Raw genomic sequence first — 27,490 nt, 5'->3', positions numbered from 1 at the left:
CTGATCAAGTGCATGAAGATCCCCAAGGCGCCGAATTTAAGAAAGGGAGTAGAAAAGAGTAAGATTTAACTTGGGACCACAGTCTAATAGGTTTCAACGTTGAGGTTAAGCTTCAAAGCCCTCATCACTCGTATAGAAAGCGTGCCCTTTCATCCAGTCGCTCTTGCGATGACTGTCTGAGCACCTGTGTGTCAGGCACTGGGGATCCGGCAGTAACCGAGACACACGCGGTCCCCGCCTGGATGCTGCTTCGAATGCCGCCGAAAGCACCACGAGCAGTGTTGTCTGGTGGAGGCACGGACCCCAGAGGACGGAGTGACTCACTCCCTGGGGAGGTCGAAGATTTACAGGAGATGACATCTGAGCTGGATTTTGAAGACTGAGTAGGAGGCAGGCAGTCGCCACGGCCTGCAGAGCGTTCGGTGGCTGAGACGCACGTGCCCGGGCCCGGCAGCCCGATGAATGGGACGTCGGTGAAGCCGTCCGGGCCCGGTGCATCCGGGGTCCGGGACGGACACGGGGTGGAGGGGATGTTGGGGAGTGGATCCTGAAAGCTCTGGACTCGTGAATTCGGGGTTTTCTCTGAAGGTCAATGAGGAGCCACAGATGCCGTAGTGGAACGAGGATGGGGTTGGAGGGGTTGCCGCTGGCAGCAGGGACATGAGGGAGGAAGCCCGGAGCGGGCAAGGTGGACAGAGTCCTTGAAGCCCAGGGATAAACTCGAGCCCTGTCTTCTGTGTTCCCTTTCGGGAAGTCCCTCGGTCTTGAGACTTCCCCTTCTGGTGACCCGCGGGCTCTGTTCCTGGCGCGCTGGGGAGTCCCTCCTCACCCACTCCACTGCCTCCTGGTCCCCATGGGAACCGGGTCACTTACTTCAGCTCGCTCCGCACCTTTCACTTTCCACTCAGTCCCCTCCTGAATCACAGTGGGGATGAGGACTGCCTTGAGGAACTAAATGGATGCCATTCCCGAACCGTCAGTGAGGGAAAGAGGACGCAGAGAAACCAGGCGCTTGGTTCTTTCCAGCTTGGGGAGGTTGTACATATGCTGCTGTGAACACCCGGCACATTCCGCGTGTATGTGTGTATATATATACACTAGAGGCTGGTGCACGACATCCGTGAACTCGGGGCGTCTCTCTGCCCTGCCTGCACCCTCTCGCAGGACCCCGCGGGGAGTGGGCCTAAGCTGGCAGGTGGACATCCCCCAAGGGATGTCCGAGGGGTCCTTTGTGCTGCTGCAGAGGCGGGAGAGGCTCCTGCCACCGCCGCTGCACTCGCCAGCTGTGAGCCTGGCTTCCTGCGAGTGGTGCTCTCCCTGTGGGAGCGCACTGACCACCGGGGACAGCTCCTGCGTTGAGCATCTGCCCCCTGGTGGTCAGTGTGCATCATAGCAACCAGTTGTTCTGTAATTCGGTCAATTTGTACATTAGCCTTTTATTATATAGGATTTCTCACTGGTGCATGATCTAGAAATGGAAGTGTTGGGCATCCTGTTCAGCTGACGCTTTCTGACATGGTTGCACCAATTTACACTCGTACCGGAAAACTGGGCCAAGATGGAGAGAGCCTGTTACTCCAGATCTTTTCATGCACTTGGAATAGTCTGTCTTTTTCATTTTAGCCATTCTGGGTGGATGAGCAACTGTATCATATTGGGATGCAAAGTTGCATTTCCTTGATGAATAATGATTCTAAACACCTTTCAATATGCGTATTGGCCATTTAGATGTCTTCTTTTGTAAAGTGTCTTTTTAAGCTTTCTGTCTATTTTTTAAAAATGGAGTTCTGTGTTATTTATTATTGTTTTGTAGGAGTTCTTTCTATATTCTGGGTACAGATATAGAAGGCAATCAATCAATGTTTCTCTTTCACACAGATGTTTCTCTCTCTCTCCCTGCCTCTCTCTAAGCATATCCTTGGGTGAGCATTAAAAAATTACCTATATCTATCTATCTATCTATATATATATATATATCTATATATCTATCTATCTATCTATCTATCTATCTATCTATCTATATATATATATGTTAAAGTGTATACACACTTTAAAAACTGATAGCTCCATTTTGAAAATGAAATGCATTTTCATAAACACTGCCTTTATAATTATTCAAAGTGTGTGTATATATTCTTGGGACACCCTATACATGGATGTATATATGTGTGAGTGTAGATATAGATGGAATCTCCTCCCATTTTGTTTTTTTTCCCATTCTCTTAATGGAATCTTTAAATCAGTGATGGCGAACCTTTTGAGCTCAGCGTGTCAGCATTTTAAAAAACCCTAACTTAACTCTGGTGCCATGTCACATATAGAAATTTTTTGATATTTGCAACCATAGTAAAACAAAGACTTATATTTTTGATATTTATTTTATATATTTAAATGCCATTTAACAAAGAAAAATCAACCAAAAAAATGAGTTCACGTGTCACCTCTGACACACGTGTCATAGGTTCGCCATCACTGCTTTAGATGGACACAAACTCCTAATTTTAATGAAGTTCAATTTGTCAGTCTTTTTCTTTATGGCTAGAGCTTGGTATGTGCTGTTAAAGAGGTGCTGCCTGCCATAAGGTCATGAAAATAATATCCCAAGTTTTCTTCTACTTCTACATGCTTCATTGTTTTAGCTTTCACACAGGTCTATAATCCATCTGTAACTTATTTTTAAGGGTGATGTGAAGCAGAGGGTCATTTCTTCTAGATGAATACCCAATTAATCAGCCCTCATTTTTCTCTCCATGGCCTTGCAGTGGTACTTTTGTTGAAAGTTAAGTGGCTATATCTGTGAATCTATTTCTGGACTCTATTATTTTTTATCGGCTCATTTGTTTTTCCTTTCAACAATGCCATATTTTTCTTCAAGATTGTCTAAATTATTCTTGGCTCTTTGCATTTCTATGTAAACTGTAGAACTAGATGGTCAATTTTCACCAAAGAAAATCTTGCTGGGGATTTTTTTGAACCTTGGGTTTACCTGGAAACTATAGTTCAATTTGGGGAGAATTGACATTTTTAGAATACAGTTATCCCTCGATAACCACAGGGAATCTGTCCCAGTATCTCCTGTGGATACTGAAATCCAGGGATGCTCAAGTCCCTTATATAAAACTAGAGGTCCGGTGCACGAAATTTGTGCACTGGGGGCGGGGGCTCAGCCTGGCCTGCGCCCTCTTGCAGTCCAGGAGCCCTCGGGGGATGTCTGACTGATGGCTTAGACTGAGCCGTCAGTTGGACATCCTTAGCGCTGCCAGGGAAGTGGGAGAGGCTCCCAACACCGCCGCTGTGCTCACAAGATGTGAGCCTGGTTTCTGGCTCAGTGGTGCTCCCCCTGTGGGAGTGCACTAACCACCAGGGGGCAGCTCCTGCATTGAGTTTCTGCCCCCTGGTGGTCAGTGTGCATCATAGCATCCGGTTGTTCCAAAATTTGGTCGGTTTGCATATTGGCCTTTTATTATATAGGATTATATAGGATGGTACAGTGTTTGCATATAACCTATATTTGCATAGAAGCGACAGCAAGGTATGCTTACACACCACTTCATTCACATGGATTCAGCATCGTGCTGAAATTCATGTTTTGCTTTTTGAAACTTCATGGGATTTTAAAAAGTAATTTTGATTCTCAGTTGGTTGAATCCACAGATGTGAAACACAGATACAGAGGGCCGACTGTATTAAAATTTCCAATCCATGAGCATAGTATGTCCCTCCATTTATTTATATTTTAAAAAATTATCTTACAAATATCTTGTAGATTTCTGTGTGGAGGTCTTGTACATCCTTCATTAGATTTATTCTTGGAAATTTGATTTTTATGCTAATGTAAGTTATATAATTTCAAAAATTTCATGTTTGCTCTTAGTGTGTAGAAATACAATAGTTGTGTTTTTTTTTACACTTTATTAACTTTGTTAATATACTTTTGCAAGCTGGAGGTCCAGATGTAGGAAGAAATAGCTGAAAAACCCAGCCTGCTTCATCTACCTACCAGTTGGGGACTTCCTACCTTTGCTTTGGTAATGGTTGTAGACATCGCCATCTGCTAATCCCATGAGAAAGGGTACTGTGCTGCAAAGCAGAATTCCTAGCCTTGAACCTTATAAACCAGTAAATATTTTCTTACCGTCGTAACAATATTTAAGTGTTCAACACAGGACAGTGCAGTTTAACTATATGCACTTTGTTATACAGCAGATCTCTAAAACTTCATCATGCACTCACTCCCCATGGCAACTCCCTATTATATCCCCTCCCTCCAGCCCCTGGCGACCCCCATTCTACTTTCTATTTCTATGAGTTTGATTACTTTAGATATGTCATAAAAGTGGAACCATGCTGTACTTGTCTCTCATGATTGGCTTATTTCGCTTAGCATAATGTCCTCAAAATTGATTCATGTGTGAGCATCCGGCAGAATTTTCTTCTTTTTTTAAGGCTAAATAATATTCCAGTGCATGCACACCACATTTTCTTATCAGTTCATTGGCTGATGAATTTAGGTTGCTTCCATAACCTTGACTATTATGAATCGTGCTGCAATGAACATGGGTGTGCAGATTACTCTTTGAGATCTTGTTTTCAATTCTTTTGGATATGTACCCCAAAATGAGACTGCTGGATTACATGGCGGTTCTATTTTCAATATTTTAAAGGAAACTCCATGCTGTTTTCTGTAGCATTTGCATTATTTTACAATTCCACCAGCAGGGTGCAAGGGATCCACATTTCCCACATCCTCCCCAGCACAGTAGTCATCTTAGCAGGTGTGAAGTAGTAACTCCTTGTGGTTCTGACCTGCATCTCCCTGATGACTAGTGATGCTGAGCTTCTTGTCAGACACCCGTTGGCCATTTGCTTATCTTCGCTGGAGAAATATCTATTTAAGTCCTTTGCCCATTTTTTTGTATGTTTCTGAGATATAGGAGTTCTTTATAAATTCTGAATATATTCAATATAGGGTGTGCAAATATTTTTTATCATTCTGTAGGTTGCACTATCCTCTGTCGATTGCTTTCTCTGCTGCCCCAAAGTTGCTATGTCTGAGGCCATCCTATTTGTCTCTGTTTGCTCTGTTGCTTGTGCTTTAGGTGTCATATCCGATGAATAATTGCCAAGCCCAATGTCATGAAGTTTCTCCCTATATTTTTTTTCTAGGAGTTTTATAGTTTCAGGATTTACATTTAGGCCTTTAATCCATTTTGAATTAATTTTGTGTGTGATGTAAGATAAGAGTCCATCTTCATTCTTTTGCATGTGGATTTCCCAGCGCCATTTGTTAAAGAGACTCTCCTTCTGCCCCCCGCCCGCCACCCCCCCCCCCGCCTCCTTGTCAAAGATCATTTGACCATGTCCACAGGGGTTATTTCTGGGCTCTCTCTTCTGTTCCATTGGTCTCAATACCTACTTGTCTCTCTTTGTGCCAATACCTACGTTGACTACTGTAGCTTGGTAATATATTTGGAAACCAGGAAGTCTGAGGCCTTCATCTTTATTCTTCTTTCTCAAGATTTGGTTATTTGGGGCCCTTTGAGATTCCATATAAATTTTAAGATTTTTCTCTATTTTTGCAAATAACGTCATTGGGATTTTGACAGAGATTGCATTGAATCTGTAGATTGCTTTGGGCACTTAAAATATATTAAGTCTTCCAATCCATGAACAGGGAATATTTTTTCTATTTATTTGTGTCTTCTTTAATTTCTTTCAGCTGTTTCTTTTGTAGTTTTAAGTGTCCGAGTCTTTCACCTCCTTGATTAAGTTTACTCCTAAGTCTTTTATTCTTTTTGATACTATCGTAAATGGCATTGCTTGTTAAGTTCTTTCTGCATTGTTCATTGTTAGTGTATAGAAATGCAGCTGATTTTTGAGTGTGGTTTTGTATTCTGCCACTTTACTGAATTGGTTAATTAGTCTAACAGGTTTATTATGTGGAATCTTCGGGGTTATTTATATTTAAGATCATGCCATCTGTGAACAAAGATAATTTTACTTCTTCCTTTCCAACTTGACTGCCATTTATTTATTTATTTATTTGACTAATTGCTTTGGCTAAGACATCCAGTATTATGTTAGTGGTGGCAAGGGTGAGCATTCTTGCCTTGTTTCTGTGTTTTTATTTTGTTGTTAATCCTCACCTGAGAATATGTTTTTTCCATTGATTTTTGGAGAGAGTGGAAGGGAGGGAGGAAAGGAGAGAGAGAGAGAGAGAGAGAGAGAGAGAGAGAGAGAGAGAGAGAGAGAAAGAGAACATTGATGTGAGACACATCTATTGGTTGTCTTCTGCACATGTCTCAGCTGGGGCCAGGGATCAAGCCGGTAACCCCGGTACATGCTCTTGATCAGGAATTGAACCTGTGACCCTTCGGTGAGTGGACCAATACTCTAACCACTGGGCAACACCAGCCAGGCCTTGCTTTGTTTTTTATATTAGAGGAAAAGCTTTCAGCTTTTTACCAGTGAGGCGAACAGTGTATTCATTTATGGCATTTATTATGTTCAGGTAATTTTAGTCTATTACTAGTTTGTTGACTGTCTTCATCATGAAAAGTTGTTGAATTTTGTCGAATGCTTTTTCGGCATTATTTGAAATAATCATGCCATTTTTGTCCTTTTTTTCTGTTGATGTAGTGTATTTTTGTATGTTGAGCCATCCTTGCATCCCAAGGTTAAGTCCCATTTATTCATAGTGTATATCCCTTTTAATGTGGTGTTACCAGTAAATATGGTTTGCTAGTATTTTGTTGAGGATTTTTTGTGTCAACGTTCCTTATGCATGTTGGTCTCAAAATACCTTATTGTACTGTAGTTACCCTTATTTATGTGATGATGTGAGATGATAAAATGCCAAGCCTATTCCTAAATCAGGGTAACCATCCCTTACTTGCAGTAAATGACTTGGTCCACTCATTTCAGGGGTCCTTTCTGATCCAGCATGTTGCCATCAATTAGAGCACATTTTCTGTTCATGTCTTCCACCCACAGATTTAATGCCGTTCCCGTTTTATTCATTCATTTATTTGTTTTTGTTAATCCTCACCCGAGGATATTTTTCCATTGATTTTTTAGAGAGTGTGGAAGAGAGAGGGAAAGACAGAGAGAAACATCGATGTGAGAGAAACACATCGATTGGTTGCCTCCTGCACGTGCCCTGACCAGGGCCTGGGCCAGGGAGGAGCCTGCAACCAAGGTATGTGCCCTTGCCTGGAATCAAACCCTGATCCTTTGGTCCACAGGCCAATGCTCTATCCACTGAGCAAAACTAGCGAGGGCACCTTTTCCATTTTAACTAAGCACTTATCATGCACGGTGGCTCTTACTTTTGCAGTTTGAAGTGTGACAGCAAAACTAGCATAAACTTCTTTTTCCCTCTTCACAATATCATGGATAGAAGATTTATCCTTACTGTATATCTTAGCAACCTCAGCATATGATTTTGATTCTTATTACGTATAGAACTTTCACCTTTTCACTTAAAGGAAGCACTTTATGGCTTCTTTTCGGCATATCTGAATCGCCAGCATCACTACTCTTGTGCTTTGGGGCCATCAGTAAGTACAATAAGGGTTATTTGAACACAAGCGGTGCAATACCACGACAGTGGACCTGATGACCTCTGAGAAGGCTAAGTGAGCAATGGGCGGGTACATATAAAATGTGGCTACACTGGGCAGAGGAATAATTCATGCTCCAGGTGGGACAGTGTGAGATTTTACCGCACCAATTTAAAATTATGCATTATTTATTTCTGGAATTACTTAATATTTTCAGACTGCAGTTGACCATGCATAAATAAAACTGCATAAAATGGAACCATGGATTAAAGGAAACCACTAGACTGATTTTCAGATGTTGAACTAACCTTGCATTCCTGAAATATATCTCATGTGATAGTGATGTATTACCTACTTTTGCATATATCATTAGATTTGATTTGTTAATATTTTGCATAGAATTTTTGTATGTATATTTATCAGAGCGTTTGACCTATAATTTAATTTTCTTTTAATGTCAAGTTTTGGTATAAGGTTACGTGTTTAATTCAAGTGTTTAGTTTACTTATATTTAATAAAGGTACTGATGTGTTTGAGATGAAGCCTATCATCTTGCTATTTATTTCCTTTTGCCTCGTCTATTCTTTGTTCCTTTTTCCCCCTTTTTTGTCCCATTGTTTAGATTACAGCGGTTCTCAACCTGTGGGTTGCGACCCCTTTGGGGGTCGAACGACCCTTTCACAGGGGTCGCCTAAGACCATCGGAAAACACATATATAATTACATATTGTTTTTGTGATTAATCACTATGCTTTAATTATGTTCAATTTGTAACAATGAAATTGGGGATCACCACAACATGAGGAACTGTATGAAAGGGTCGCGGCATTAGGAAGGTTGAGAACCACTGGTTTAGAAGGATAAAGTTTTAAACAAATTGTTATTCTATGTTTTTAGTCTATTGTTAGTTATACTTCCTTTTTCAATTCTGTTAGTGCTTATATTAGAGATTACAACATGCATGTTTGATATTTTTAGAGACTGTCTTATATTAGTACCTTTATCACTTCCCAGACAATGCAGTCACCTTTCACTTCATTGACCTTTGGGGTATCATCATCATGTATTTTAATTCTACATATAGTTTAAACTTCATAATATTATCATTATTGCTATTTTAAGCAATTCATCTTTATTTATATTTATAATACTGTCTCTTGCTCTTTATTTCTTCCTATGGTAGCTTTCTTCCCATCTGGGATTCTTTTTCCTTAGCCTGAATAACTCATTTTAGTATATATTTTGATTCGGGTATACCAGTGACAAATTCTATCAGCTTTTCCTGGTCAGAAAATATATTTATTTTGCTTTCAATTAAAAAAAATTAAGGTCTAATTTACATATAAAATCACTCTTTTAAGTGTACAATTAAGTGGTTTTTAGTATATTCACAGAGTTGTGCAACCATTTCCACTGCCTAACTGCTGAACATTTTCATCTCTCAAAAACACACAAACACCTACGTCCCTTAGCAGTCACTCCCATTCCTCTCCCTTCAAAGCTCTAGTCCCTGGCAACCACGGCCTACTTCCTGTCTCTATGGACTTGCTTAATCTGGACATTGCATACAAATGGAATCACACAATAGTGGGTTTTGCTTCTGGTTTATTTATCTTAGCATATATTTTCAAGGCTCATGCATGTTGTAACATATATCATTACTTCATTCATTTTTATGGCTGAACAATATTCCATTGTATAGATATCCTACATATTGTATGTCCATTCACCAATTGGTGGAAATTTGAGTTGCTTCTAGTTTTGGGCTATTATGAATAATGCTGCTGTGAACATTTGTGTACAAGGTGTTTTCTGTGGACATATGTTTTCAACTCTTTTTGCTACATACTAGAGGTCAAATTGCTTGGTCATGTGATGACATTATACTGTATTAACATTTTGAGTAACTGCAAATTTGTTTTCCACAGAAGATACACCATTTTACATTCCTATTATCAATGTACAACGTTGTCAATTTCTCCACATCCTTGCCTATACTTTTATTTTCCTTTTTTTTAAATAGCCATCTAGTTGGTATGAAGTATCACATTGAGGTCTTTATTTGTATTTCCTTAATGACTAATAATAATGATTATCTTTTCATGTGTTTATTGACCAGTAATATAACTTCCTTAGAGAAATGTCTACTCAAATCTTTTACACATTTTAAGATTGGGTGATCTTTTAAGTCTTGATATATTCTGAATACAAAACCCCTAACAATGATATGATTTGCAAATATTTTTTCTCATTCTGTAGATTGTCATGTCATTTTCTTGATAGTGTCTTTTGAAGCACAAAAATTTTAAATTTTAAATAGTCCAATCTAGCCCTAGCTGGTTTGGCTCAGTGGATAGAGTGTCGGCCTGCGGACTGAAGGGTCCCAGGTTCGATTTCGGTCAAGGGCATGTACCTTGGTTGCGGGCACATCTCCAGTAAGGGGTGTGCAGGAGGCAGCTGATCGATGTTTCTCTCTCATCGATGTTTATAACTCTCTATCCCTCTCCCTTCCTCTCTGTAAAAAATCAATAAAATCTATTTAAAAAAATAAAGAAAGAAATAGTCCAATCTATCTTTTTTTTTTCTTTTGGTTGCCGTGCTTTTGGTGTCATATCTAAGGAACTATTGTATTTGGTTGTTTATTTGTTTTATTTCATTTTGTTTTTTTGGTGTGAATTCCTTAGGATTTTATATACAAAATTATATAATCTTAAAACAGCAACACCTTATTTCTTTTCCAATATGGATGCCTTTTACTTCTTTTATTTGACTTATCATGTTGGCTAGAACCTCTAGTACAATGTTTAATAAAAGTCATGAGAGTGAATATTCTTGTCTTGTTTATCTTAGAGGAAAAACTTTTAATTTTTCATCATTAAGTATGATGTTAACTGTGGAGTTTTAATTGATTTCTTTATCACCTTGATCTTAACTTTTTTTTAAGGATATTTTTGCTGGATATAAAATTTAAGTTGGCTTTTAAGTATGTATTTATCTTTAATTTTTTAAAAAAAGTTTTCTATGATGTATCTAGATGTGGTTTTCTTTGTATTTTTCCTTTTGGGATTTTGTAGAATTTCTTGAATCTGTGGGTTAATGTCTTTTTCTAGTTTTGAAAAATACTTAACTCATTTTCTATTATTGCTTCTGAGTAGTTCTTTCTCAATTCCAAATACATGTATTTTAGACCTTTTCACAATGTCTAATATGCCCATTTTGCTCTTTTCTGTATTTAAAAATATTTTTTCTTTGCATATTTCAATCTTGGCATTTTTTATTGACCGATCTTCTAGTTCACCAATCCTCTCTTCCAATGTTTCTCATCTGTGGCTAAATCCGTCAACTCAGTTTTTATCAATTTCAATTATTGTATTTCTCATTTCTAGGGTTTCTGATTTTAAATAAATTTAATATTTCTGATGGAATTCTTGAACATACTATTCATAGCTATTTTAAATAGTGTCTGATAATGCCATTTTCTGAGTCACCTATGTGTTTTTCCATTGTCTCTTTTCCTCTTGATTTTTGGTCATTTGATATTGTTTCTTGGTTTTCCTTGTCAACTTAAGGGAATGCTGAACATTTTGTATGAAAAATATAAAGGTTTTGGATAAATCTAACTTTTTCCAGATAGGTTTTCATTTTCTTCTAGTAGACATATAGCATATAGGCGGATCCCCTTGATGCTGTCAAGGTTAAATTGTTTCTCATTTTTTTCTTACTCTTAAGGCATAACCTTTCCTGAATAACCGGGTATTTACCAGGGCCCATCCTTCTTTTTAGGCCTTGAACTTCAATTCCTCCCTCAGCATTGTGAAATTGCCAAAAAATCTCTTCTTAGCTTTTTAGCCTGTTACCAAATGCTCTCTGCTAGGTTTCTTGGTATGCAACTCATTAGCAATGACTTGGCAAATTATTTGAAAGGAAATTGCACACAGAATTTCAATGCATTTTCCTTCACTCTGACACCCTGTCCTCTCAAGTACTCTCTACCTTGGTTGCTCTCTCCTGTTTTCTCACAATATTTTCCCTGATTAGTAGTTGTTCTCAGTAGGGGAATTAGTCTGAGACCAGCTACTCCATCATAGCCAGAAGTGAAAGTCCCCCTCCACATTGTACTTTACAAACTTAAGGTTCACTTACACGTAAAAAGCTATGAAATAGTTTGGACATACAAAAAGGAATGAAGAATAGTATAGTAATCAACATCCATGGGAACTTCACTCAGTTTTACCAAATGGTTGAGACCCCTGAAGACCCCTTTTCATCACATCCCCTCCTTTTTTACACTATTTGAAGTTTGAGGTTTATCGTCCGCGTGGGCACCTCTTTGCTTTGTAAGGACACATGGAAGTTCACCTAAACAACATACGGAGCAGTTTTACCTGGTGCCGAGTGTGCCACAGATGGTGTCCTTTCCTAACTTGTTTTCATTTCGCATCTTGTTTGTGAGAGTCATTTGTTTTGTGGTGTGAAGCTATGATTCATTTTCACAGTGAGTAATTCTACCAACTATTTACTTTTCCATTCTCTTGCTGTTGGATATTTAGGTTGTTTCCAGCTTTTCGTTATTAAAAATCAATGCTGCTATAAACGTTGCTGCATATGCTTCTAGTGCACATGTGGCAGAGTTTCTCTTGTAATGTGCATAGGGGTGGAATTGCTGGGCCTCACGGCTAATGAGCTCATGCAAACTATTTTCCAGACCAATCGTATCAATTTACATTTCCGGTAACTGTGAATGAGAGTTCCCATTACACCCTGTCTTCAGCCACATGGGGTGTCCGCAGACTTTAGGTTTTGCCAATTGATAAAATAGAAATGGCGTGCCACTGTGCTTTTTATTTGCATTTCTCTGTTGGCGGGGAAAGAAACCACTTTATATTCTCCACAGCAGCTACTTCAATCTTGTTTTCTACCCCCAGGCTGGTCTACTTCCTCAGAATCTTCTGAAATCTGGCCAACTTTTAAGCTGCATTACCACAAGCCCAGAAACCGCTTCTCGGCACTGGGGCCAGGTGCGCAAGCGCCTGTCCAGGGCTCCCTGCCAGCCAGGGCTGTGCTGGAGTACATTACCTGCAATGAGGCGGGTAGTGCTTGCCACAGACTTGTAGCCAAGAGTCGTGACCCCATTTTATAGATGAGCAAACAGAGAACAGAGGGTCAGGAACTTGCCCAAGGACACCCAGTTGGGACCGGGCAGCCAGGTTTCAGGTGCTCTTCACTCCTCTGCAGGAGGCTGCGCAGGGAGGTGCTGCTCAGGGCCCCTTCGCAGGAAGCCCAGTAGGGCACCCTCTGTCCTTCGCGGAGGAAGCACACCTACCTGGGGTCTGGTGTGCAGCTGGCAAGTAAGTTGCTGTCGCCCGCAGGAGCCCTGGTGAGAAGTCCCATAAATAGAAGGATTCGGGGCAGGGAGCGCAGTGGGATGCGGGGGAGTTCCCACTCGGTTGGGTGGGAACACGAGGAGAAGACGTCATCCATCGGTCATGGCTGGTGTTTCCCAGAAGCCAGCGGTCTGTTTTCACTGGTGGTAAACATCCCTGGGCCCCTCTGAAAGCGTTAGACCCTTTTCAACCTTCTCTCAATCCACTGATGGCCGAGGGCGTGAGCATCTCGGTTTGGTGCTGGAATGTTTTAAACGCCTCTCAGACACTCTTCCATCCCCCTTCAAACAAAGGCACACAAAATCTCAGGTCCTAAGTCTTAAGCAGGGGTCGCATCTTCCTAAAATTCAATGACTGTCTTTTGTTTTCCTTGTATTTAGTTTTCATATTTCACTGTATTTGGTTTTATGGTGAGTTGACTGTTTTGTTTAAGAAACACTTAGATAACATCTACTATATGCCAGGGTTTGTTCCAAATGCTTTACAAATATTGACTAATTTAATGTGAAAAACTTATGATGCAAGTACTGCTATTACTACTTCCATTTCACCCCGAGGACCCCGAGGCCCAGGAAGTAAACTTCTCAAGGCCTGGGAGAGACGGGACAGAGCTATGCAAACGGCAGTGCGGGGATTTGAACCGAGGCACGCTGGCCCCAAGTCTGTGTTTTAACGACTGTGGTACACACTGCCTCTCCGTTTCATGCTAATTACCTGTCAATGGTAGTGATATTGCATCTTCCTTTATGACATGTTTGTTGGGGCGGTAACAGGAGGTAAAATAAAGATACATGGCAAATAGAAAACAGCACGGTGGGAACCTTGACTGCAGTGAGTGGTAGGAGTACTGGAACATTTCAAGGTGGCTTCCTGGGTGCAGGGACAAAGCAGGTGGGCTGTGAAGGCAGAGGCTAGAGTGATGAGAGGGAAAAGGGTGTTCAAGGAGAAGACGGCATGAGAATTTGCCTCATGCAAAGGCAGAGAGGCATGGTGGGCCTGGGGTGCGAGGAGGATTCTGAGTAGTTCAGATCAGCGGAACAGTAACAGCAGGAGTCCAGCACCCTCGTATCGTCGCTGGCAGTCACAGAGCACTGCCCCATCTGCTTTCCCACGGACTCCCCTTCAGGGCCAGGTGCCATGGGCATTATTGTCCCCATTTTAGAGATGGGAACTGAGGACAGAGAGTGAAGGCCCAGAAAAGCTCCAAGATCCTCTGGCTTCAAATTCTGGGCCCTTTACTCTATCCCACTGTATCAGGTTTCTTTGGTGGCAAGCAACAGAAGCATAATTCCACATGGTTGAGCAAAACAGGCCCCCCCCCCGGCTTATGTAAATGAGGAGTCCAGGCATGGACTTCAGGTACGGCTGGATCCAGGTCCTCAAATGAAGCCACGGGGCTCTAGTCTGTATCGATCCGTACTGGCCTCATTTCCAGGCAACCTTTCTGTAGGTGACAGAGATGGGTACCAGCGTCCAGTGGGCACTCCCAAAGTCCCTCTCAATTAGAGTTCTAGAAAATTCCCAGGACGGCTCTCACGGGCATGCCCGGGCTGCTGCCCATTCTGGCCCCGTCCCCGTGGCTAGGCCGGTGGGAGCTTTGCTGGCCCGGCCTGGGCCAGGTGCCCACCCTAGGGAGTCCCAGCCAGTTGGAGGAGTGCCTCATAAGAGGGGCAGAGAGGCCAGGCGGACAGAACAGCAGCTCCCCTCCACCCCCAGGGCCTGTGTGTCATTTGTGTAGAACTGAGGCATGTTGGCCGAGGGGACCCTTGGGTCTGGGTGAAGGAATTTGTGCTTTATCCTGCAGTTAAGGCAGAGCTGCTGGGGAGGGACGGGACAGAGCGATGCAGGGCCTTGTGCTGGGCTGGGGCCCACGTGTGGACACGCTAGGGAGACGCAGGTCTGGCTCCGTCTCCTGTGGTGGGAGGTCCAGTCCTCCAAGTGTGGTAACAGGACTGCTGCTGGGCTTGGGGCCAGGTCAATGGGCTTCAAAGCAGCTTTATGAGGGGTTTCCCCCAACATTATCATTAAAAAACAACAACCCACATATTTTTATTGATTTCGCGGAGAGGAAGGGATAGGAAGAGAGAGATAGAAACATCGATGAGAGAGAAACATCAACCAGCTGCCTCCTGCACGCCCCCTACTGGGGATCAAGTCTGAAACCTGGGCATGTGTCCTGACCAGGAATTGAACCAGCTACCTCCTGGTGCATGGTCCGGCGCTCAACCACTGAGCTACACCGCCGGGCTATCGTATTTTAATAGCAACGTTATTCATTTTAACGTGTGTTGGGAAAATTGCACAACTATGGAGATTATTGCTTAAGATGAGGTTGGAATTAATTTTGTAAGTAACTTCATTTATAGAAAACATTAAATAAACAAATGATCTGCAAATATGGCCAACATTTTGAAAGTGAGACATTTGGGGAGCTCTTGGCTAGGTCCTTCTTGAATGCCTTCATTTCTGAAGCTCTAAATTCTGTATCAATCAGGGCTCTTTATTATTGAGTGTTTGGGTGTCAGGGGCATGCAAATCACTCTGAATTCTCACAAGAATCCTGGAAGTGGGCTTTACTGTTTCCTGCAAGGCTCAGAGAGGGCAAGTGACTGGCCCAGAGCCACACAGCTGGTAATCTGACCCTCTCCGTGCCCTTCGAGGCTGACTACTTGGGACTTGGAAGGGAGCTCAGAGCGAGCTTTTGATGGGGCCGGAGTAGGATCTTGGGAACCCCGGTGTGTGGGGGGGTGTCCCGCTGTGGGCTCGGGGCTGGTCTGGAAGAAGCCAGGTGTGTGACTTGCTCCCTGCATGGATCATCCCTGTAGGCTCCAGTTCCAGCCATTCCCCTGTCCGTGGGGGAGGTCTGGGTGGGGATCCTGGCCTGGCAGGCGGGCCCACTGGCCTCTGGCTGGCACCTCCCCAAGCAGACACAGAACTGGGGATGCAATGGGCAAGGCTGGCACTGCCAGCCTGGTGGGTTGTTCCTCTGCCAAGGGCACCAGAGTCCACTCCTCCTGGGTGGGCTGCTGTTCCCCACAAAGGTCTCTTCTCCATCTCACCTAGACCGGGGTGCCCAGGTCCCCTTTGGTTGGCGGGGTCTGGGTTTCCAGGCGCTGCATCTTGGGCAGCCTGGGCTTTGGATTGAGTAAAGGCTCATGGGACGAACCTTATCTTCGGGACCCAGTCGGGGTCTCCTTTGTGGGTGAATCTTAGATTCGTTGTTTAGTGAGGAGACAGTTTACAAGGCTCACGTCAACACGAGTGTCTTACGGGAGGGGGCACTCAAGATTGCTGCTCATTGAATATCACTTTCCAAACCCGCGTCCCCTCCCCACTCCTTCCTCCTCAGCTGCATAAATGCCCACATGTAACCCCACACACAGTGTAGACTGAGTGTGTGGGGGAGAGCAGCGAGCCCCTCCCTCTTTGAACTCACCTATCACTTGTGACTGTGTATGGGGGACAGGAAGAAGGTGGGAGAAGAGGGAGGGGGACCCACGGGGGGGCTGTTTCCAAGGGGCAGGGATTCTTGGGAGTGTCCTCGGGCTCCTCAAAATCTTGTTTTTCTGAGACACATTCAGGAATCTGAGGCAAGTCTCCCAAGGGAGGGATGGGGACCAGAGGGAGGCTGTCCAGGGTCCCCTGATCCCCAGGCCGGGGCCCACCGTCTGCTGTGCGTCTCTTGCAGGCCCGGAGTCAGCATGCCGCGTGGCTGGGCCGCCCCTCTGCTCCTGCTGCTGCTCCAGGGCGGTGAGTAGCTGGCCCACCTCTGCAGCGGGCGGGCAGGCGGGCCTGCGGGCTCTGGGTCTGGGTCCAAGTCCCTGGCACCTGTCCACTGGAGGCGGACACAGGGGGAGCCGCCGGCTCTCCACGAACCAGAATTCATCCACCCGGAGCGCCTCATTAGCCAGGTTCGGGCAGGTCCAAGCAGCCCGGCCCTAGCTTGGTCTTTGAGGCCCTGGGAGACCGCACCCTGCATTCCCGTGGCCCTGCCGTGGCAGGGCGTCAAACTCCCCCCTCCCTCCGTGAGGAAGTCCTGCCTCTGGTCCCACCTCATCTCCTAGGGGAAGTTCTTCAACCATCCCCAGGCTGCCTTCAGGCACTGATGCTCCCAGTGAGGAAGAGGGGGTGAGGACCAAAGTAGCCAGAACCTTAAAGGTTCTGGAGAAGCTGCAGCTGGAGGGAGGGGATGTCAGACACGGAGCTGGGGAAGGCCAGGCGTTAGACACGGGGCACGGCCAGGGCTGAGAGATGCAGGAGGCCTTCCCAGAGGAGGGGCGATGCAGCCGCAGGCTCCAGTGGGGCTGGACGGGGGCAGGGGGCCTTCAGCCACTCACTGACCATCAGCATTTCTCTCTGGTTTTTCCTTAAAGACCCAGAGCCTCGAATAGCTCCTTCAGCAAACAGGTGTCAGGCTCCTGTCCTGAGCAAGGCCCACTCTGCCCTGGCTCTCACAGGCCTTCGGGGTACCTGCCATAGCACCGCACCTGTGGGCACCAGTAGCGAGCCCCGCTCTGCATGGTGCCGAGCGCCATCTCAGCCCATGCTCCTGACCGCCCACCAGGCCCATGCCGAGCACCGCCCAGTTCTCAGTTGAGAAAACTGGCTCCGAGAGGGTCAGACACAGGTCACGGCCACACGACGGGCGGCGGCAGCCTTGGGGTCAGGCCGCAGGTGTGCTGATTCCCGTGGTCACCTGGCTTGGCTGCTTTCCTGGAGCACGGGCTGCACGTGTGACAGACAGCACATGCTCACCTCCACACCCTCCAGGGACCATGTCCCCCATTACAGGTAGTGGCCCCAGTGGCCTGAGGCACGTGTCCACGCTTTGGTAACCGCAGGCCAGGGACAGCCCCGAGGCTGTCGGCCCAGGGGCAGGGCCAACCAGGTGGCTGGGTTTTTACTCCCTCTGGTCCCTGATGTCACCTCCCTCCCAAAGCAGTGCTCATTCTCCACAAGTGCCCGGGACAGGCCTGCCTCCTCCCAGAGGGGAGCCTAGAGCGGGAGTCATTTCCCAGCCCGGCCCGCGGGAGGGCTCTGAGGCCACACCCAGGGAGTGTCCTGTCCACTAGCATTGCCTGCCCATGTGTGGAGGGTGGACGCCAGGACTTTCCAGAGCGGTGCTCCCGGCTCGGAGCCCAGCTTCTGACCTGGGTCCCCATTGGTCACAGAAAAGTAAGGAAAAGCCATTGACGATGAAGCTATTTAAACAGGGGAACACACTTCTGGTAAATGGTGGGAGGGAGGGGGGAAGAGCAGCACTGGCACTTGATCTGATAAAACAAAACTAAAACTTATTACGTTTATTTTGTTAAATACGGAACAAAATTTAGATTATGACCCACTTAGTTAATTCTGTCTCATTAGGAGTGTCTTGTCCCCGTCGCTGGCCTTGAAACTTTGGGGGCTCAGACAAGGAATCTTAGGGGACAAGGACCTCCTTGCCTCAGTCCCACATCTTGGTGGCCCCTGACTCGCGTATTCATCCTGGCCCTGGGACCCGCCTCCACTCATCCTCCAGCCCTGGACAGGCTGAGGGAGCGGGGAGCTCTGCAGCCCCTCCCAACCCCTACCAAGGCCTCTCTCTCCCTCGCCCTGCAGCCTGGGGTTGCTCAGACCTTGTCTGCTACACCGATTACTTCCGGACGGTCACCTGCTTCCTGGAGACGTGGACCCCCCACCCCAGCGTGCTCACCCTCACCTGGTAAGTGGCTGGGCCTCCCCGGCCCTCGGAGTGCTCCTCAGGGGGGCCTGGTCCCAGCACAGGACCACAGGAGACCATGAGCTGAGTTGGACCTACTGTGTGCCAGATAGGTAGTTTAGCAATAAAAACAAGAGCTGCCGCTTCCTGGGGGCTCACTCAGCAACTTCACCCACAGCATTTGGTTTCACCCCAAGAAAGACTGTGAGATGGGAGTCACTGCGCCCATCTTGCAGACGACCACCCAGGGCTCATGGGACTTGTGCAGAGAATGACTGAGAGGCGTAGGGCAGCTCTGTCCAGCTCTAAGGCCATTCTCTGTCACTCACGCAGGCCTGACTATGGTTTTGAGACGCCGAGGTGACGGGACTCCCACACGATGTTTTTGAGCACTTAGTACATGCCAGGCAGCCCGCCACGTGCTTCACATGAATGACCGCCTCCGGTCCTCACAATTATGACTCTCATTTTACAAGTGAGGGCACTGAGGTTCAGAGAGGTTATGCAACTTGCCCGAGGTCACACAGCCAGCGAATGGCGGACCTGGTTTCAAACACAGGCAGCCTGACTCCAAACTCCACGGGTCCTTATAAGTCCATATTGTTAAGAAAAAAAATCATGCATGACACTTGTTCAAGAACGGTAGGGCGGACTTTATTAAAGACCATCGTGACAGGCTAGGGCCATTGCACAGGATTTTGCTGATTGGGCTCAACTCGGAACACAACAAGGAAAAGCTGGGTTTATAGCCAAGGAGCAGGGTGGGTCAGCGCATGGAAACCACGAGGCGGGAACACCAGGGGTCAGAGGGCTCCGGGCTAAGCCGACCTAACAGGGCTCCTGCTGAGGCCGCCCAGGGGGCCCAGACTCCACCGGGGGCTGGTGGAGGAGGAGGAACCCACTTTGGCATCGAGGGTGGGGCTTCTGGCTGGACCGACTTAGCAGGAGTCTTGCTCAAAGTAGACGATGCAGAGACAGACACGGAAACCCAAAAGTCAGGGCCACGGTGAGGAGAGTTCAGAGGAGCCTGCGTAGCGTGAGGTCAAGGAGAGACTTTGCCATCACCCACTCATTCATCCATTCACACGGGCACTTTGATTAAGCTCCTGCCTGACACGTGCAGGCACTGGTGACTCAGCAGAGGCCCAGTCGTGCGGTCCCAGGTGTCCTGGAGCTGACACACGCAGTGGGAGTGGCTGGTGACACACACACACACACACACACACACACACACACACACACACGCAGCCAGCAGGATGCTTTCTGAGTACAATGAGTGCTGTCAAGAACAGGAAGCTGGACCCCCTGGTAGAGAGCAAGTGACGTGGGGGAGGACCAAGGGGTCAGGGCAGCCTCTGTGGGTGAGGAGGAGGCAGCGGGTGAGCTGGGGAAGGGCCGTCCAGGCAGAGGGCACTGCATGTGCAAAGGGCTCAGGCGGGAGAGCTGGAGAGCTGCAGGCATGGTGAGGAGGTCGGTGTGGCCAGAGGGGGTGGAGCCAGGTGGAGGGGAACAGCAAGTACAGGAGGCGAGAGGGTGGCAGGGCGGGGCTCTGTGGTGTGGGCGGTGAGAAGCCACCGCAGAGTGCTAGGCAGGGGAGTGACAGGAGTTTTTAAAGGCCCCCTGGCTGCTGTGCAAGGGAAAGAGATCGCTGGGAGGGCGGGCAAGGCGAGGACCCCACCAGGCAGCCATCACAGTGTCCAGGCTGGAGGCTTGGAGAGCATTGATTCAGGAGACGTTTCTATTCCAGCCAACATTTAGCAGAGCTCTGAACCCACACGTCCATACTGGCCCTGGAGGGTGGTCATGTTCTGAGCCTGAATTTGTAGGTAGCGGGGGCTGGGGGGGGCGCGGGGAATAGCTCGTGAACTTCTATGCATCCTTCAAAACCCATTGTTTCTGCCCAGTGGGAGTTAAAAAGCCAGCACATTTCCCCCAACCCCATATTAACTACCTCCCTGGAAGTTCACCAGAGCAGGACGGAGCTTCGAGTGGCTCTTGCTTCGGTGTTCGGTGGATTTTGGATGGAAGGAGAGTGGGAAGGAGGCTGGAAATGCTTAGCGCCCTTCCTGTGGGACAGTGATCCAGGAGATGGAGTGGACAGGGTCAGAGTTAGAATGCATTCAGGCAAGAGTGGCCCGATTTCTGCAGTTGAGAGCTGCTGCTCTGAGTGATGGAGTGAGTCTGGTCGCTTAAAGGTGTGCAAACCCGGAGCCTGGACCAACCCACCAGGGCTGCTCCAGGGGAGGGTAAACCTTCCCTGGGGAAAGGCTGGTTGGACTAGGCCAGTGGTCAGCAAACTCATTAGCCAACAGAGCCAAATATCAACAGTACAATGATTGAAATTTCTTTTGAGAGCCAAATTTTTTAAACTTAAACTATATAGGTAGGTACATTGTTATTAATTAGGGTACTCCTAAGGCTTAGGAAGAGCCACACTCCAGGGGCCAAAGAGCCGCCTGTGGCTTGCGAGCCGCAGTTTGCCGACCACGGGACTAGGTGAGCTCCAGCCCCACCTCCTGCCCCTTCCGTGCACTGAGCCCCGCCGGCCACTAGCCGTGACTGGCTGCTCTGTCCTCGAAGGCAAGACCCCTACGGAGAACTGGAGGATGAGGTCACCTCTTGCAGCCTCCACCGGTCCACGCACAATGCCACTCACGCAAAATACACGTGCCACATGGATGTGTTCCGCTTCATGGCCGACGACATTTTCAGTGTCAACATGACAGACCAGCCTGGCAACCGCTCCCAGGAGTGTGGCAGCTTTGTCCTGGCCGAGAGCCGTGAGTACTTGGAGGAGAACCCAGGCGAGGTTGGGCCCCACGCTCCCCGGGCCAGCTCCCCCTGCCTCTCGTTGGAGGTCGGCCCTGTAGATGCGGCGTTTGCCAGGTGTGGGGTGGCAGCGGGGCCTGGCCTGAACCAGAGACAGGCCGCAGGGGGTGAAGGAGCTCTGAGACCGGGACCTGGGGCTGCAGTTCTGTTCAGCCCCGTGACCTTGCACTATAGAACGAGAGCCCCTTAAACTCTGACCTCTGGGACTCTCTCCCAGTCTGAGGCAAGTTGGGGACACTGAGTCACTAGAGAAAACCTCCCCAAGTTTCCTCCCATCATTAGCTCCGGGAGGCAGGGAGGAGGCCCAGGGACAGAGGGCCCTGGCTGGTGGAAGCAGTTGTCTTTGTGGGTCCAGAGCCAGGGTGGGGCAGGGAAGGGGCCGGAGGCAGCTTTTAGTGTGATGTGAGCGCAAAGTGGGGTGTCCAGGTAGGAAGTGAGAGGCCTGTCCCCAGAGTCATGCAAAAACGAACCGCCAAGAGAATCCGCCCTCGGGAAGGCGCAGGCCTGGGGTTTGGCAGTGTCTGCCTCCGGGCCCCAGTGGAGGGGCAGGGGACACGCAGGTGTCTGTCATTCGAACTCTGGGGTCCAGGTCTGCACCACTTTGCTGAGTGGATGTCACACCACAGAGCATGTGCTCAAACTTCACACACACCTAGGCACACCCAGACTTTCACACGCGTGCACACACACACACACACACACACATACACGAGGACACACACACACACACGGACACACACATACCTAGGCACACCCAGACTTTCACATGCACACACACATACACACATACACACACACACACACACACGGACACACCCAGACTTTCACATGTGCACGCACACACACATGGACACACACGGACACACATGGACACACGAACACTCATAAACACCCTCAACCCCTGGCCTAGACAGCACGGACATAGATGCCCACATTCTCATGTTTATGCACACGCATGCACACACATGCACACTCACTCAGCCATTTAGATCCAGGGTGGTGGTTTACCGAGCAGGGGTGCCCTCCTATCTCCCTGAGAGCTGGGCAGGCAGAGGAGGGCACAGGGCAGGGCTGCCCCTCCACCTGGCATTTCTCCGGCCCTCCCTCCCCGCTCCTGCCAGGGTCTGAGGCCAGGCCTGTGCTCAGCGGTGGAGGAGGCAGTGTCCTGTCCCTGGGCAGCCTTCCCCGGCCCCTTGGTCCTCCTGGGCCCTGGGCTGCGTCAGCATCTCCCGAGTTGAGTTCCCCTGTGAATTTGTCCTTACCAGCCAATCAGGCCCCGCCGGCCTGGGAGGAGAGAGGAGGGCTTAGGGACTATTCCAGTTCAGAGGGGCCCGTGGCTGAGAGAGCACAAAGCACAAAGCGCTCAGCACGGCGTGAATGTGCGCCTTCTCGCACCTCAGGCCGCGGGCGGAGTCGGCTTCAGAGCTCCTTTTGGAACACCTGGATTTAACAGGCACTTTGTGAGGGCCTACTGTGTGCCGGACTCTGTCCTCGGAGGTGCAGGCACAGCACGGACCCCGGAGAACTAACCCTCTGCCCCAAGGAGCTGAGATCCCAGAGAGGGGGTGGCAAGCAGCTCGGAGAAGGCGGGTGTGGGCGCAGGCCCCGCATCCCTCTGACAGGAGCAACTTGCCACTGGCTCCCCTGACGCTCCCTCCTTCTCTACTCAGCTTGGTCCATGAATGTTCACTCTGTGTGATAGGAACCGATTCCCTCTTCCAAGAGAGGACACGAAGGCATGCACTGTGGTGTGTCCTGCTCAGGTTGAAAGCAGATTTGGGAGGGGCCCCCCCGGGGCCGCGTGTGTGGTCCAGATCGCCGCGCTTACCCTTTCCGGGAGGTGCCTGTGAGGTGCGGGCGGTCACACTCACGGCCACTCAGCTGGTAGCTTCCCGCCACAGCAGGACACTCATTACAGCCGAGTTCTGCAGAGCAGAGTCATCAGCCCCTCACTGGTCAGCGTCCTCTGCCTTCTCAGGGCCGATGGGGCTCACTGACGCCCTCACTGACAGCAGAACTAGAGAACCTGTGGGTGTGGCCATCAGGGAGCTTAGAAAGGCCTGGATCAGCAGCTAACTTTAACATTTGAGCGATTTCCTACAATAATCTGGGCTTTCCGGGTCTTTCCTTCCTGGCCACCCTGGTCTGCATTCCTGCCCGGCCCCTGTGCACTGGGAGGGCTCTTTATAGTTTAGTGCCCACACCTGCTCAGATGAGTAAACTGAGGCCCGGAGACAGGGGAAGCTTCACCCAGCCACCCGGGGCCACTCATCCTGGTCACAGAAAGGGATGGGGCCACCAGGGCATGTCCCAGCTGATACAAATCTCACCCATTTTTATCTTTTCTGGCTTTTTTTCTTTAAGTCAAGCTGTCTCCTCCTTTTCAACGTGACCGTGACCTTTCTCGGAACATTATAACATTCCCCCAGAAATCAAATTAACCCTCGAACGTGCTCAAGGGGCAAACTCCAATTTGATTTCGGGAAAAGAAAGGCGGAAACCCCCTTAGCCCATGTGAACTCCCAGGAAATGTGTTGGAAGCCGGGGGGGGGGGGGTCTCGGGGCGGGCGGGGGGGGGAGGAGTGCAGCGCATCTGCGTGGGGGAGGGGAGTGCCCGGGAGACCGGTGAGCTGGTCATTCACAGCCAAGAATGGAAACCCAGGACACACCCAGGATGGAGCCCCCCTTACACGCTCTCATGCTGCCCTCTTCCCTTCTCCCTGGGGTAGGAGACCCCTTAAACCTGTTTCCTTCCCGTTCCCGGGTCCTGTCTACCAGCTGCCAGAGGAAGGGGCTGGCACCTCTGCAGGTCCCGCCTCACGTCTAGCGACAGTAGTTGTTTCAGAATTGGGGGTTTGGAACCGTCCCCCTTCGCTTAGGACGGCCGGCCGCAGTTGAGGAGTTCCGGAAGCTTCCATAACCAAAAGGTCCGGGGTCAGAAGGACATTGTTTCTAAGCTGAAGGCCCAGTGGTGTCCTTTGTCTAGGTGTAAGAGGGTTCCAGATGGCCGCTGTTAGAAGGGCTCCAGCGTTCTCTACCCTTTAGAATGTCCCCAGTTGAAGGTTTTCATGGTTTAGTCTGTCCCCGGGGAAGACTCCTGAGGTTTCCACGGCTAAGAGGCCTGTGGTGGGAGCCTTCCAAATGCCCGCTGTGGAGATGCCCGCTGTGGAGATGCCCGCTGTCTGGAACGCTGCCCGTTAAGCACTGCCAGGAGTGGCCGCTGCTCCTGGGACAGCCCCAGTCCCAGCAGGAGGGTCCCCTGCTGTGGGATCAGAGAGCCATGAACAAAGCATCGTGACCTGGGCAAGGCCGAGACGTGCCCATGGCTCTGTGCTGCCCACACTGAAGCGGCCAGAACTCCAGCTGGGGCCTGGCTCTCGGGCAGGGAGTGCAGACCCCAGGAGAGGGCTGGGGGGGTGGTTCTGCTGGCGGGGGGCGGTGAAGGCAGGGCCGCCTGCTCGCCCTCACAGCGCGTCCTTCCCCCGTGCTGGCAGAGTCCGGGGAGGAAGCTGATCTCAGTGGACGTCAGGAGTGTCTCCCTCCTGCCCTTGGAGTTCCACCCAGGCGCCAGCTACGAGCTGCAGGTGCGGGCGGGGCCGCAGCCCGGCTCCTCCTTCCAGGGGCCCTGGAGCGAGTGGAGTGACCCGGTGCTCTTTCGCACCCAGCCAGAAGGTAGGTGTGAAGCTGGGCGGACACCCACTCTTGGTGCCAAGCCTTGTCCTGAGCCCTGAGATGTCCAGCGTGGTGCAAGGTATCCACTCAGCTGAGCCCTATCCCAGGAGTAGCCCTTTGACAGTCGGGAGCCCCTGCTTGCAGGCCCTGCGCGGGGTGCCAGGGGCCTCTCCTGCCAGGCTGTGCGTCTCCCTATCAGTCTGTGAAGCGTCCTGAGCCCCATTTTGTAGATGAGAAAACTGATAAAGTCACTTACGCAGGGTGGGAGTGGGAGGGGGATTTGAACCCCACCCGTCTCACTTCAAGGCACCGAAGCCTTTCCAGCCCCTTCCCCTCCACCCAGACCCTGCCCACCGCCCCCCGCCACGCGCCTCTGTACAGGTGGGTTCCATGTGACCCACTATGTGCTTCTTCCCAGAGCTCACGGCAGGCTGGCACACGGACCTGCTCTATCTCTTCCTGGTCTTCACGCTCCCCATCCTTGTCTACTTAGGTCTGAAGATCCGCCTGCCTTGGAGGTGAGGCCAGGGGCTCAGGGAGGGGGGGATGGGGTCAGCCTGGGCCACAGCCCCTCTGTGACTCACCCGGGCTGGGGCACACCCGTCATGGAGACGGTGGCCATGACAGGGGTGGTGACAATGACCAGCTCCCGGTTTCCTACGTGCTGGGCGCTCACTCAGCCCTCACAGCCGCCCCGTGAGCTGGATGCAGACAGTGACCTCCATTGGACAAATCTGGACACTGAGGCCCGGAGTCGGCAGGGACCCTGCCCAATTCACACGGCTGTGAAACAAAGGAGGACCTTGAGCCCTGTGCTTTTTTTCTTTGTTTTTTTGGTGAATCCTCACCTGAGGATCCTTTTTTCCATTGAATTTTTAGAGAGTGGAAGGGAGGGAGGCTGGGAGGGAGGGAGAGAGAGAGAGAAACATCCATGTGAGAGAGGCACATCCATTGGTTGCTTTCTACACATGCCCCAACTGGGGCTGGGGATCGAACCTGCCCAGGTATGTGGCCTTGACTAGAAATTGCCCCTTTGATGTGTGGGCCGACGCTCTAATCACTGAGCCACCGGCCGGGCTGAACCCTGTGCTCTGAACAGTGGCCTCAGCTGTGATTGTGTCAGGGAATTCTAAGCTCTGACCTGGGGGCACGAGGGACTGCCCGGTGGGGTGACCCCCCACCCCCTCTGCCTCAATCCGGGGTTTTGCTTTTATTTGTTACGTGTTGGTTTCTGCTGAGCGTGGTCCCTGAGAGGAAGGTGCTGCTGACGGCACGCCCAGCATGGGCTCCCGGGCCTCCGAGCGCGGCCGGCTATGGTGGGGCCTCGCACGGGGGCAGCGCGTCCTGGTCCTCTCGGTCTGGAGACCGAGCCAGAGCCGGAGGCGGCGCCGTGGCTCAGGGCGCTCCTGGTGCCGGATGCCGGGTGCGCCCCGAATCCCCCACAGCCCCGAGGAGCTGGCCCTTTGGCCACCTGGTCCTAGAGGAGGAGCCGGGGCTCAGAGGGGCAGCGCTCACCAAGCACACAATGGGCGGCGGAGCCCTCGTGCCTTCAGGAGCCGTGGGCGACTTGCTGCCTCAGTTTACAGATGTGGACATTGTGGCTCAGGGCAGGCGGGAGGGGGGTGGGCAGGGACAGGGTGGAAAGGAGGCACTTGGGTGTGTCTTGGGAGGCGCTGAGACTCCTGTAGGACAAAGTTGGGGAGCATCTGAGGGGGAGGCCGGGCTGCCCTCCGTGAGATCGGGGGGCTGACCTTCTCTCTGCCCTCCCAGGCTGTGGAAGGTGTGGGTGCAGGTGCCCAGCCCCGAGCCATTCTTCCAGCACCTGTATGTGAGCCACAGCGGGAACTTCAAGGTGAGAGCCCCACCCGACCAGCCCTTGACACCTCTTACCCTCTCCAGAGCCCCCTCCAGTCCCAGCCCAGCCCCAGCCCCAGTCCCAGCCCAGCCCCAGCCCCAGTCCCAGCTAAGTTCCATGCCGAGTTGTCGCTGCAGCCCCAGCCTCCATCTCCCAGTCAAGCAGCAGGACCCAAGCAGTGCGTGTCTCAGACATACCTGGTTCTCTCTGTATTTCAGTCTCACTTCTACTCTCCCTAAGAATCAATGTCAAATTATCCCTGGTGAGCATTAACAATAATAAAAATAACTGTCATTTGGGAATTGTTTCAGGTCACTGCGGTCTGGTATTCCTCCTACTTCACTGACTGCCTATTTCCGTATCCTATGCTGATCCTCCTCATCTGCTCAATCTATCAATGTTGGGCAGTCAGTACCTGGTCCTCCTCTTCTCGTACCAGCTCACTCCGTTGGCGATATCATCGAGCCCATGGCTTAAATACTATCTAC

At 49.5% G+C, this 27,490-nt stretch overlaps 1 protein-coding gene across 1 annotated transcript in view; it reads left to right on the top strand.

The window, feature by feature from the left end:
* Positions 1 to 16,640: 16,640 nt before the first annotated feature.
* The window catches only part of IL21R (interleukin 21 receptor), a 13,272-nt gene continuing 2,422 nt past the window's right edge, over positions 16,641 to 27,490 (top strand). The window contains exons 1-6 of the mRNA XM_023746580.1: positions 16,641 to 16,695; positions 18,547 to 18,649; positions 21,227 to 21,572; positions 24,970 to 25,147; positions 25,566 to 25,665; positions 26,918 to 26,999. Of these exons, the coding sequence (XP_023602348.1) occupies positions 16,647 to 16,695; positions 18,547 to 18,649; positions 21,227 to 21,572; positions 24,970 to 25,147; positions 25,566 to 25,665; positions 26,918 to 26,999 (858 nt within the window). The 5' untranslated portion in view covers positions 16,641 to 16,646. The remainder of the gene's footprint in view (positions 16,696 to 18,546; positions 18,650 to 21,226; positions 21,573 to 24,969; positions 25,148 to 25,565; positions 25,666 to 26,917; positions 27,000 to 27,490) is intronic.

This window comes from Myotis lucifugus, unplaced genomic scaffold (assembly GCF_000147115.1).
Source record: "Myotis lucifugus unplaced genomic scaffold, Myoluc2.0 scaffold_700, whole genome shotgun sequence".
NCBI lineage: Eukaryota > Metazoa > Chordata > Mammalia > Chiroptera > Vespertilionidae > Myotis > Myotis lucifugus.
The sequence above is the reverse complement of the archived record's forward strand: the minus strand, read 5'-3'. Positions and strand labels throughout refer to the sequence as shown.